The 13,717-nt window shown below is 37.2% G+C and overlaps 1 protein-coding gene across 2 annotated transcripts in view; it reads left to right on the forward strand.

The window, feature by feature from the left end:
- Positions 1-13,229, forward strand: part of LMBRD2 (LMBR1 domain containing 2) — a 29,595-nt gene extending 16,366 nt beyond the window's left edge. For both annotated transcript variants that reach the window (XM_040089720.2, XM_040089722.2), the window contains exons 13-18: positions 672-769; positions 3,111-3,214; positions 5,450-5,496; positions 6,609-6,711; positions 7,937-8,066; positions 10,454-13,229. In XM_040089720.2, coding sequence (XP_039945654.1) covers positions 672-769; positions 3,111-3,214; positions 5,450-5,496; positions 6,609-6,711; positions 7,937-8,066; positions 10,454-10,514 — 543 coding nt within the window. In that variant the 3' untranslated portion in view covers positions 10,515-13,229. The remainder of the gene's footprint in view (positions 1-671; positions 770-3,110; positions 3,215-5,449; positions 5,497-6,608; positions 6,712-7,936; positions 8,067-10,453) is intronic.
- The last annotated feature ends 488 nt before the right edge of the window (positions 13,230-13,717 follow it).

A 13,717-nucleotide genomic window follows, 5' to 3' on the forward strand; every position in this document is an offset into this window, starting at 1 on the left:
CAAATCTTTTCAACCTTTTCAACAGGGTAACGATACTTGGTTATAAGTTAGGAGTTCAGTAATGATTTCTAGAAGTCGTCAATAACTTTTTTTTGCCTCTTAATCTTGAGAAAGTAAAGTATTATAGAGTTCAGAGTGGTCTTCTTTCCTGTATCAATTCCTGTTAGTTAATATCAATCAATAATTATTGCTTAATTAATTATTAATTAATCCTGTTAGTTAATATCAGTATCAATTCCTGTTAGTTTTAGCTTTCACTGGCTTTAGCATGTAGGGCATCTGTATAGATCAGGAGCAGTCCTAACATCCTACTTAAAACCAATGAGTTTAGTTTTATTGAAGAACTGGTTTCTGTGGCAAGTTACATCTTGTGTCTTTGTTAGTAGCTAGATTCTTTGTGTTGTCTAGGGACTCTTCACAGCAGATAAAAAAATCCACCAGATTTGGCCTTGTTTTGGAGTCAGTGAAACTAGAAAATCTAGCATTTTGGATACCTCAAAGTGCTGGATGTGACCTTTACATCTACTTATTCTCAAGCAGATCCATGATAACATTGCCTTTGTTTCAATTACTGTAAAGGATTGTGTATTTATGTAGAAAGGCACAATCTTCATGGGTTTATGTAGAATATAGTTAATTAGAGCTTGTTCTTGTGGATTTTTTTTCCCTAGATAATGGGATCCATGAGAGTGCTGTCCTTCATTGCAGATGGATTCTATATATACTACCCAATGCTTGTTGTCATTCTCTGTATTGCTACATACTTCAGGTAAGTGGTATGCAAGATAGATCCTCCATGCTTCTTTACATTAATATAATTAATTTCATCTAATTCAGGAGGAGATACAGTACACCTTTTCCAGCAGTTGACTTGTGTCATTCTAAAAAAAATGTAAAACCTAAATCCATAGATTGCTATTTATACAGGAGAAATGTGTACATATAAAAAATACAGATTGTATTATCTCATAACTGAGTTTAAGTTAAACACCATTCCTAGATTTTAAAGGGTGATCTGTTCAAACTTTGGAGCCTGGGGACATTTAGATTCTACTTTTGAGATTAAAATTACCACGAGAAAGCTGTTTTCAGCAAAGTTTTCTAATAAATTAAGAAGCACTAGCAGCAGTTTTAGGTGTTGAATTTTCTAACAGATATCAAGTTTCTGATGTGTTACCAGACTTCTGGTAATGCATACTGGTTTAAGTCATTTGATCTTGTTTCCCTAAGCCACAGTTTGTTGGTGGTTGGAGGGGTAATTGCAGAAAACACTGTTACATTCTTTCTTTATAATTTCAAAACGTCTGCTTTTGAACATTGTAAGGGATGACATACTTGTAGTCTGATCTTGCTGAACTACAGTTACGTTAATATCTTCAATTTGCATTACCATTCAGTTAGAAGCAATCTCTGTATTTTTAGTCAAGTACAGTGTATGTCCATTAATATTGTATGTGCATCTGTAGATGGTAAGACAACAACTATCTAGTTACGAGTTTTCCCTGCCTACCTTTAGGTTAAGTGATGGTGGAGCTAAAAAAAAAACCCAAAAACCAAAACAAAACAAAATATCAACAAACAAACAAAAAACCCCACCAACAAAATATGCAACAAATAGGAAAGCCAATGACAAGAAAAGAGAAGTTTGTGTGACCTTTTGTCCACGATAATCATCCTGGGCCTTGAATGCTGTAGCGAAAAGGAAGAATAGAAATTAAAGGAGAGAGGGTTGCTTTAAAGTCCTCTGCTGGTTAAGATACGTGCAAAAGTAAACGTTGAATAAAATCTGTTGAGGAAAGCTGAGTCTCCTCTGTGTAATCCAGCAGTCTTAAAGTTAAGGTAGTATAAGGAAAAAAATGTATCAATACTCCAGTCTGGAGGAAGAAAAACAGTAGTTGTGTTTTCCGATGTGAAGTTGAAAAGATTTAAAGTGGTTTCATGCTCTGTAGTTCCAGGACTGGCTTAAAAAATGTGGACCAAGCTTGCTATCTGCTGCCAATGGCTATCCAAAAGGGCAGCTGGCATCCCTACAGCCTAAAAGTATGCAGTATGCATTCTCCTGAATGAAACCCGGAGGTGAAAGTGGATTTCCTATTTTATTACTGTTTCAAAACCACAGAAATTATAATAAGCAGAAATTTTATAGTAATTTTCTTTTGGCAAAGAAGAGTTTATGACATAAGTAATAAATTCTGTTTGTAGAAATTGCTTTGCTGCTGCTGCTGCTGTAGACTCCAGGACGGTGTAGATAAATGTAGACGAGAGATCTCTGAAGTTGGGTTTTAGAAGATGAGGTTTATTGTAAAGGATATGAGGCCTTGCTCTGAGCTGCCAGGCGCAGCTCGTGGCAAGGCCAAGGGAGGTGGGGGAAGGGAGAGGTAGGGAGTCGAGGAGAGCAAAAAGCAAAGAGAGCCTCCCACCCTTGAAGCCCCCAGATAAGGGGTCTCAAGGTGGGCTGGAACAGGGCTTGTGCCAATGGGGTTACAGATACTTGATACTTCAGGGGTGGGGTTACAGGTGTGGGATGAACTGTACATTGGGGGTGAGACAGAACATGCCATTTGACCTGGGTCTGGCTGCAGGTGACCTTCAGCTGGTCACATAACTGTTTCAACAGACATCCAGTAGCTAGGACATCTCAAACATCAAAACTTACTTTCAATTCTATCTCACCTACAGGTTTCTCATTCTCAGAATATAGGCAATCATATTTATAGGGCTTTTTGGCTTCATCCTCCCCAACATCTATTATATCTAATTACATTGAAAGCGAGCATCTAATGTTAAAAGCATTTAAAGCAAATGTTATTTGCACTACTCTCACACTATATGCATTTTAATCTCTCTGTTTGAATAAGGTTATTCCATCACTTCCAATTGTATGTAAGAATGTGGTACTGTTCTGGGTCACCTAGGTCACACTACTGTTCTGGGTCACCAGTTACTGTTCTGAATTTTCTATTTTCTCAGCTGGTAAAGGCTTCTGTGTTTTTCTTTTTTACTTGGATTGTTTATACAGTTCTGAATAGTTTGTTTTACATTTTATTCTGTAGTGTATCTAAAACTAGTCCTTGTAAATTAACAAAGGAAATTGCTTCTTCTTTTACCAGTTTAGGAACTCGTTGTTTGAATCTTTTGGGATTCCAGCAGTTTATGGGTGATAGCGAAATGACCTCTGATTTGATTGATGAAGGAAAAGAGCTTATCAGAAGAGGTAAATTAGGTACTCTGTCATAGTCTCCCTGTAAAATCGTACTACCATAGAATCATCAAGGCTGGAAAAGACCTCTAAGATCTAGTCCAACCCTTAAACCAAGACTGACAAGTTCATCACTGAACCATATCCACAAATGCCGCACCTACACATCTTTTAAATATCTCCAGAGATGGTGACTCCAAACTTCCTTGAGCCTATTCCAATGTCTGACAACCCTTTCAGTGAAGAATTTTTTCCTTGTATCCAAACTTCCCTAGCACAACTTCAGGCCATTTCCCCTTGTCTTTGTTACTTGGAGGGGGAGACCAACCTGTAATGCACTACACCCTACTTTCAGGGAGTTGACAAGTGATAAGGTCTCCCTGAGCCCCCTCTTCTCCAGGCTAAACACCCTCAGCTCCTTCAGCTATTCCTCATCAGGCTTGTCCTCCAGACTCTTCCCCAGCTCCATTGCCCTTTTCTGGTCTCCAGGATCTGTGTTTTTCCTGAATTGAGGGCTTTAGAACTGGACACAGGATTTGAGATGTGGTCCCAGCACAGAACGGCAGTCACTAACCTAGTCCTGCTGGCCACACTCTTGCTAATACAAGCCAGGTGCCATTGGCTTTCTTGGCCACCTGGGCACATCCTGGTTCATGTTCAGCCACTGTCAACCAGCACTCCCAAATCCTTTTCAACAGACTGCTTTTCAACTGCTCTGTCCCAAGCCTTTAGCATTGAGTGGGGTTGTTGTGACCCAATTGAAAATTTAAAGGAAAGTGGTTTGGTGAGCATTTCCACCAGCTCCCTCTGTACTTTCGAGCTGATGTGGCCCCACAGACCTGTGTCTATCCAAGCAGTGTAGCAGGTCACTGATCACATCCCCTTGGATTTTGGGGATTTTATTCTGTTTCCCATCCCTGCCTTCCAGCTCAGGGAGCCTTATATCCAGACAACAACTGGTCTCAGTCTTAAAGACTGAGGCAAAGTGCCTCAGGCTTTTCTTCATAATATAATGTGGTTTTGGATTGCATTTGTCTGAAATGTTGCAGGAAAAAAAGCATACTGTTTGTCAGTATTTTGAAAGCTGTACTGAGGAAGGCCACAGCACAAACTGCCATAAACTTAGAGTGCTGTGGTCACTATGTGAAGTCTACTGTTGGATTTCATTAACATCTTAAAGTACATTTTATTGATCCAGTATCTGAATTTTAGTTATTTCTAGGTATCTTACAGTGTGTTACTGATCAAATAATACCTTAGCCGGTGCTTGTGTAATCTGTCATAAAGGATGGTTAACATTTAAATTGTCTGTATCATCAACAAACTGATCTTTCTTTTGTAAGTGTATTATTGAGCTGCACAAATTTTCATTTCCTTCAGTCTTTTTTTCTATGTCAACTAGTGTTTTATTAGAGAAGGCATGTTTTTTATGAAAAACTGGAATTATCTGCTGTTTTGGAAAACTTTTTATTTCACATTACTTTTTACTGAAAATGTTTCTTAAAGTTGCTAAAAAAAGTTGTAATTTTTGAGTAAATGTTTAGAAATTAAAATTTCTGGATACAGTGTTATATTATGGAAGACTTTTATTCCCATAGTTGATGAAAAACAAAACCTGGATTTACTTAGAGTAGTAGTATTTCTTTTTTTTGGAGAAAGATCAAAGTTTCATTCCCTTAAATAAGAGGTTATGATGACATTGATACTGTGATGTTATACTTCCAACTTTATAACAGATATGGACACCAAGTATTTGGGTCACAGCTTGGGTCTCACAGAACTTTATGAAGATCTTGATTCAAAAAGTGCTGAAGTTTTTTCTTAATATCATACTTTCCCAGTTATTTCGAAGGTTTTGTTTGTTTTTTGTTTGTTTGTTTGGGTTTGGTTTTTGTGGGTTTTTTTTGTTGTTGTTGTTTGTTTTGTTGGGTTTTTGTTGGTTTTTTTGTTGTTTGTTGTTTTGTTGGGGTTTTTTGTTTGTTTGTTTGTTTTTTTGCTTTGCTTTGCTTTGCTGTGTCAGCTGGTATCTAAATGTTATACTACAATCCAAGATACTATCATGACAAAATAATTTTGATGAGAAACTCCATAATGATAGACAAGCAGCTTTTTGTTTTGTTTTAATTGTGAGATTCATCTATTTGAATAAGAATTTTTGTTAGGTAACTTCAGATTTTCATTGTTTATTTTAAAAATTGCTAATGATTTTCTTTACATGGGGCTCAGACAAAGTTTTGTTTTTATTTTTAGAGAAAAGAAAACGACAGAGGCAGGAAGAAGGTGAAAACAGAAGAAGGGTATGAGATTTGTTTAGGAAATTATAATATTATACTGCAATATCTGACAGGATTTACCATGGATATTTAATTCAGAATGATATTTCACAAAAAAAAATAATCCCAAATAATTGATGGAATCAGTTTAATCTTGCCAAATAGTCTTGACTGGGAGCTCATTATAGAAGGTTAAAGGACAATTTTAATGACACTACTTGGACATCATTTTTACTCGGTGTGCTGTGATGCATGCCAATAGGTATAATAAGCATTAAAAAGAATCCTGATTTCTAAGAAACAGAATAATTCTGAAATGGCTTATTACCAGTCTCTTATACTGATACTGCTCTGCATGAAATAACTGCAGTTACAGGGTTCTCATACTGAAATGTGGACTCCTCGCAAACTTCTTGTTTTGTGCGCTCATTGGAAAGTCAATGGCACAGGTTCTTTCTTTTCTTTTTTTTCTTTTTTTTGCCAGAGGAAGGAATTACATCTAAGACAGAATCAATAATTTCCCCTGAATAACAACCAGTGTTTTGATTCAAGTAATGTTTTCTGTGCATATTGTATTGAAAGATTTGTGAAGCTTTAGTTTTTCACTAATTTATAACAAAATCTAGTATAGAAAGTCACAATGAAAGATAGATGAGCGAAAGGTTGCATGCGAGATAGTACTGGGACTAAAACCTCTTGGTTTTCCAAACTCAGGTATAATTTAATCCTCAATGACAGCCAGTACTGCATAGACCTTTCTTTTGATCCTTTCCCTCCATCTCATAATTTTAAAACATGAACTTGTTGGGAAGGAAAATAGCAAGTGTATGATAATATTTAATAAACACTGAAATGACACCAAGCTGTGAATTTTCTGTGCTGTGTGCATAGCGTTATTTTTACATTTTGCCACTAGATGGAAGTAATGATCAATAAAAGTAGCAGTTCCCACCATAACTTAGAGCAGTTTGCTGAATTTTGAGAGCAGATTTGAGATGCAATTTGTTTTCTAAAAGTCTTTTTCTTAAGAATAGTTACGATAAGTGGTTTAGTGAAGCAGCACATTAAGATACTGAAAAGTTGTTGTATTGCTTTTTCCTCCCAACTTACGTTTTTCTTTGTGGTCTTTTTTCTAGGAATGGAAGGAGCGGTATGGAAATAGAGATGATTCCACCAGAAGCAGAACTGTCCACACAGACCAGAAAGAATCCAGCTTCTCGGAGACAAATGCCAATAGATGTAAGCTTTGAGGGTTGTGGGGGAAGTTTTTGTTTTGTTTTGTTTCAGTACCTTGTCTGCACAGCACTGGCTGTGAGAGTAATTTCAAATATTTTCCTTTTTGTCTTAGATGCTGTGCTGATTATGTTCACTTCTGTGGCTCAGTGCCACCTTGCCATTTAAGGCACTCAAAAGAGTACTGTATTTCTTTCCATCTCCAACTAGCTGGGATCGGAGATTCTGGTTACTCTTCAGACCAATTTCTTGGTCTTATGGGATAAGACCCAGATAGATAGATACAAGTATGATATGCTATGATATGATGATTGCCATTAGAGTAGCAGTTGTCAACAAAGAAGTTCTGTGATACATCTTGAAGTTGGGTGTTGTAAATCTTAAAATTTATATCTTCTACTTGTAAATAAACTATCTCAGACTGGAATAATGAAGCAATCAGATGATTAACAAATGTAACATCACATAAGTGTATATACTTTCATTTAATAATGTCTATTAGCAAAATACATTTTTGTGGATACTTTAAACTTCCAAAAAGTGTGTCAGAATGTGCACAGGGTTTTTTTGTATTTTTTGTGCTCTTGTAAGCTAATAACAAGTAAAATGAAATTGAAGAAAAAGGAGGAAAAAGGGGAGGAGGAGGCAAGCTTTGAGTACACTTTTAAGAAAACAGTGGTAGATTTCCCCCTCCTCTGTACAAAGTTGTAAACCCAAATTTTAGTGGTAACTAACTGAAATTGCATTTTAATGTTCATCATGTGATTATATAGCATTCCAACTCTAAAACAAGCCATAGGTACTGACCTAGGGAAGGTCACAGAGTAAACTGCAAAACAACTGTATTTCACTAATTCATGAGCTGGATTTTTTTATAGACAAACAACCCCTCCAAACAGCTTAGTTAAAGCAGGAAGCTGGGAGGATAAATGGGTTATTTAAAAGTAATGCTTGCCTGTAGTTTCTCATTTTCTGTCATTCTTTGCAAGGTAGATCTCAACCTTATTTGAGGGGTGAAAGTTGTACTTGCATTTCTGTGGGGATGCACAAATTTGTAGTATTTTGATTTTGTAAGTTTGGTTTAATACGAAATCTACTCTAAATTATTGCACTTTTGCTTTGGGTGAGATTGTTTTGTTACTCTTACGGGTTTTTTTAAATTTGATGTCTCCATATAATTCAGGCTGTTCACAAAGCAAATAAGTGTCTTTCATTCTTTTCACTTATTCAGCACTATCAAAGTATAATCGTTCAAATGGTAGGACTGAAAGAGATAGAATAGAACTCCTCCAGGATGCAGAACCTTTGGATTTTAATGCAGACTCTGTTAATGACGACCCCCTTGAATCAGACTCAGGAAGGTGAGGAATATTCTCTGTAATTTCCAGTTAATAGTTTCTAATGTCTTCTGTTTTCTGACCTATGACAACTGTATCAAATAATTTCATAAAAAGAGTTTTGTAAATGCAGTTTATAATTTCATCTAACATTTTCCTTTCTTCCTTTTCCCCTATGATAAGGAAATAATTTAATAATCTGTTAAAACTTGAAGGTGTTCCAGGTTTTTTAGAAATGTCAGAGTAAGATTTGAGCTGGATATAATGTTATATATGGCATAATTTGAAAAATGCTGCGTAAAAAACTGGCAAATGACCTGCACGTTAAGGAAACATCCCAGTGTGACCATTCAGGGGGCAGTTTGAGGGTCACACTTGTGCTGGGACTGAAGCCCCTTCACCACAGGCAGCACCAGTGACTGAAAGGGTCCCCCTTTCACTCTCTACTCGCCCCACTCTCACAGTCAGAAGGTTTCCCTTTCCAGCTCAACCTCAGGTTTCCCATAGTAGAGTCCTAGATACCTGGTTCCTTTAATTGTGGTGCAGTGACAGCATGCCAGCTTCAATTGGTGCCTCCAGGGAGGAACCCAAAACAAAAGAATCCCTGAGCTTTTTCACCCTCACAGTCCATGTGAACCATAATCCAGACTCATCCAGCTGTGCCCTTGGCTCCTGCACATTCTCCAAATGTCCTGGCTGGGCCAAAGGTCCCTGTGCCCTTTGTTAGTTGTTCATGGCACCTTGCCTGGGGCTCCCATTTCCTGCCATCCAGGGCGCAACCTGCAGCTGCACACTGAGCTACCCAGTCTCAGTGTATGCCTCAACAGACAGATGTACAATATATTCGCTAATTTCCTACAAAGCTCAACTGGAGAAAGCTCACTTGATTTCCCAGTATAAAATCTGTTATGAAAAGGCTGCAGGAAAGAATACTGAATGTTACAGGATCTGTTGCAGGACTACAGTTGAGTGTCAGATCTCAGAACTACTAAAGTAAATTAAAATCTGAAGTTCCTGAATAGACTGCACTGTGTAGCTCTGTCTGTGGTAGAGAATTTTGTGATTCTGTGACTGCAACACCAAATTTCTTCAGTCATAGAATACCTTATGTAACTGCTAAGCTCTGCTCATATTTAAGAAACAAGCAATACGTTGTATGGGTGCTTCTTTTTCTGGGGTGGTTATGGTGTAGAACCACTAAATGACAAATAATTTAAAATTCACATAATAAAACCTATCATTCATTGGTTTTCAGCTAAAACTAGCTTACCTAATCAAAAAGAGTCACAAAAAGTCATTGTTTCAGTGGACTTCTGTCTGTAAGGTCAATAAACAAATGCCGGCTCAGAAACATGCAAAGAATGCTATTAATGGCACTGCCAGGTTTCACAGTTTGATTTAGACAACTGGTTTCCTCTCATGTCACCGCATTTAAAAAGTTTTCGGTTTTTAAACACAAGAATTTTAAGAGGAACTAGCCTAGAACTTCTGTCAGCAGTGGCTTCTATGCAGTGTGAAAGGGATTGTCTGCTAAAAACAGGAGTATTTCAAGCACAGTCTCAGAAGTCTTCAGCTATCTATACGTGCTTTGCAAAGTGGAACACTGTAAATTTCTTCTTTAAAAAGAAAACCAAGAGCTTCAAAGCTTAGTTGAGTTTCACCTAGTAACCTTCATTTGATTTCATGGAGGTAATAAGTCAAGAGTTAATTGCATATGGAATTTCAGTTAATTTAGACGGAACTTATGTAATGTCGGTTTTCAAAACTAGAGGTCCTGCAATAGATAGAACATTTTTGGACAGTAAAGGCAGTTAGGACGCCAGGTTCTGGCTTTGTTCAGATTTTAGTAAATACTACAGCGAGGAACTACATTGTGCTTGTGGTGTGCATTATTTGTGCTTTTAAAATGCTTCTAAAATACATTTGACCACCAATTTATGAAGTTTCTCTTTTCCCACTAAGTATGCAGGCATTTGTTTTCATGATCTTTGATACTGTATTTCTTCTAAGAATATCCCATGAAATGTACTGTTAAGCAAGCTACTTTATGGGTGCCATTGTTTGTTTGCGTTTATTGTGTTTTGGGTTTTTGTTCATTTGTTTAGTTGTTGGTGTGGTTGGGATTTTTAAAAAACGTCCTGTTCAAGCAAAACATCCAACTTCTTTCCATTGTTTTAGGAAATATAGTTCTTTAAGACTCCCTGTATTCATATAACTGTTTCTCTTGGTCACATGAGGTTTAATTTAATGACTTGTCTTTCAAATTCTCATGAACGAATTCAATACAACATTAAAGTCTGTAATTCACTGGAGTTAAGAAGTAAGATTGCAGTGAGAGTTAGATGATTTCATGGGTCTTTATTTTTCTATTTCCTGTGACATTCTTTTCATTTTTAAAATTGATTCTGCAGGTACCAGCCTGGTGGAAGATACTTGTCAATGTCTCGAAGCAAAATATTTGATGATGTCTAAGCTCATCAAAGCTAAAGAAAATTCAGTGGAAATCTAGCTCCTACTCATTGCTTGGAAAATTCTGTATTTGTGAAACACTGAACCCATCAAAGACTCATTAAAAAAAAAAAAAAACCAAACATGAAGGAACAACTCTTTTGGAAATGCACGTGTATAACTTCACCACTTGTGACGGGAATATGCTTCTGCTATTGTAGATACTGTTGTGCATCAGTGTGGGCTTTTGTGTCATGACCAAAAGGAGAAAACTATTTAAAGTTAATAGATGGTAAACTTGTAAATATACCTAGGGCTCAAGTTGAACTGCAGCAGTCTAAGTTTGTGGAAGAGATTCTTGGAATTTTTTATTCTGTATTTCAACCAGTGAGTTTTAACCAGAGAGCATATTGATGCATCCAAAGTGCAGTTATATCAATTACTAAAATAAATACTTTTTATCATTTTTCTATTTGGACTTTATGCCCAGTCCAAAATCTGCCTTCAGTGGTATTTGAATCAGACGCCATATAAGAAGAAAGCCTGAATGGCAGACTTTCTTCATAAAAATCGTAAAATACAAGTTCCAGTATTTAGAGGGCTACAAAAGAGACTATGACTTGCTTTTTTATAAGGAGTCACATGGAAAAGACAAGATGTCATAGGCACAAGTTACTCCTAGTGAGATTCCAGTCGGACACAATTGGAAATTTTTGTGCAATTAGAACAATCAGCCATTGGAGTAATGTCTGCAGAGAAGTAGATGTCCCCAACATTGAACAGTTCTAAAATTTTGCTGGACAAGGTGCTTGGTCATCTTGTCTACACTATGCTTTTGCTGAGAAAGGTTGGACTGTAAAATCATAGTCGCAGAGCAGTTTGGGTTGCAAGAAACCTTAAAGATCATCTCATCTCATGTCCCTCTGCCATGGGCAGGACACCTAGTCCAGGTTGGTTGCTCAGCCCTCCATCCAGCCTGGCCTTGAACATTCCCTGGGTTGGGGCATCCACAAGTTTTGTGGCAGCCTGTGCCGGTGCCTCACCACCCATGCAGGGAATAATTTCTTAAGATATCTAATCTAAATCTATCCTCTTTCAATTTTCACCAATTTCCTCTTGTCCTATCACTACACTTCCTGATGGAGAGTCCCTCTCCAGCTTCCTGGTAGGTACCTTCAGGCACTGGAGGGTTTCTATGAGGTCTCCATAAAACCTTCTCTTTACCAGGCTGAACAGCCCCAACTTTCTCAGCCTGTCTTTCATTGAGGGAGGTGCTCCAGTCCTCTCACCAACCTGGTAGCCTCCTCTGGACTCATTCTAACAGATCCCTGTCCCTCCTGTGCTGGATGCAGTGCTCCAGGTGGGTCTCAGCAGAGCAGAGGGGCAGAGGACACATTTTGCTCTCTGGGCTGTGAGTGCCATGGCTGGGGCATGTCCGGCCTCTCACCCAGCAGCACGCCCAAGTCCTTCTGGGTAGGGCTGCTCAGTTTGTTCTCTGCCCAACCTGTAAGCTGTGCCTGGGATTGCAGTGACCCAGGTGTAAAACTTTGCCCTTGCTTTGAACAGACCCACCTTTCAAGCCTGTCCTGCACGGCTTCCCTTTCCTCCAGTATTGACTGCAACACACAGCTTGCTGTCAACAGATAATCCTTGAGGTTCCTTCCATCCTCGTACTCTACAATTCCATGAAATATTCTTGGCATAAATTTTGGAGCGATATGTGTTGGTCAAGAAAGGCTGTATTTTTTTCTTTTCCAACATTATATGCAGATAAACGATTTTAGCATGTGTAAATAGTTGAAATTGAATATGGACCTGAGTATCACTGTCATATGAGCGTATGTGCAATAGCAGGAATACATTATTGAAGATACAGTGTCTGCTTAAGATCTTTACAGATGTAATGATTCAAAATCTTGGCACACTAGTGTTTTTGTAATTGTAAAAGAAACATGCTATGAAAATAGAGTTGCATACTGAAACATGATAATTTGCACGCACCTCAGGCACGGCTTCAAACTGCAGAGTGTTTCTTTGAAAGAAGGGAATACATAGCATGACTAGGTAATAGCAAACACTTTTTATATCCTGAATACCCTGGTTGCATTATCAGTTTTTAAGGTGCCTGCATTTTGCAGTCAGTTGTTGCAAAAAGAATAATACTTTGCCATTCAAAAATGCCAATTATTAACAGTGTAAAAAGGCTTCATTATTAATTTCATTATTCTAGGCATATTTTTAAACTGTAGATAGTTGAATGAATTTTCAAATGTAATCATTAGGTAAAAGATGTGGTCAAATTCATTATAACTTTGGTAATTTGAATAATTTAAAATGTTGCTTTTTTCCAGTTTGTCTGAAGTCTTTACCACTTGGGAGCTTTCTTAGGTGCTTATTGCAAAGTTACGTTGAAAACTGAAAGAACATGTTTATATCATACATTCTTTATCATGCTTAAAAAACACATCCCTTAAAGCAGCTAGGAATGAGTTATTCTGAAAAATAAGTTTTCATGAATGATATATTCTGCTAATTTTTAAAAATAGTCTGTGCTTTCTCAAGTAATTGTTTATGGGGATCTAACTCTACCTCGTGTGATTTTAGTATACACGTTTTAACAGCAGTGGTGTTTGTAATACATTGATCTGCCTGTTTTGAAACACTGAATTGTTACTATGAAGGAGAAAAAAATCTTTATTTGTATAGAAGTAATTGTATTAATAAATTGGCGACATACAATAATTGTCAGTTTTGTTCTTAGGTGAATACAGTGAATGTCTGCCATGCCCACAGGCATTCAAGCTCATGCAATTTCCAGATCATTCATATGAGGCCACTTTTTAGTTTGAGTATTTTGTGTTTCTAAAAGCTGGCTCCAAATCTTAGGCTGAAATCTTATCAGGGACTGGAAGTTGAGAAGATGAGTCTCCCTTTATTCAGATATTTCTTTAGCAATTCTATGGTACCACCTAATTTAATTTATTTTTGAACTACTGAATAGTTCTATCCTGAATTCATCCTTATATGAAATGCATTGTATATGTTCTTGGGCACCCATCCACATGAATGTTCTTAGACTCTATATTTCTGTTTTTTAAATTTGTATCTCATTTAATTGTTCTGCAGTTTATTTATAAAAATCTTTGGTAGAAATAAAATTCAAACTCTTTATTTAACTCTTGAGATATCACTGCAAAGGATCTAATTCAGGGCCTGTAGAAAAGATA

The sequence above is a fragment of the Hirundo rustica genome, chromosome Z, assembly GCF_015227805.2.
Source record: "Hirundo rustica isolate bHirRus1 chromosome Z, bHirRus1.pri.v3, whole genome shotgun sequence".
Taxonomy (NCBI): domain Eukaryota; kingdom Metazoa; phylum Chordata; class Aves; order Passeriformes; family Hirundinidae; genus Hirundo; species Hirundo rustica.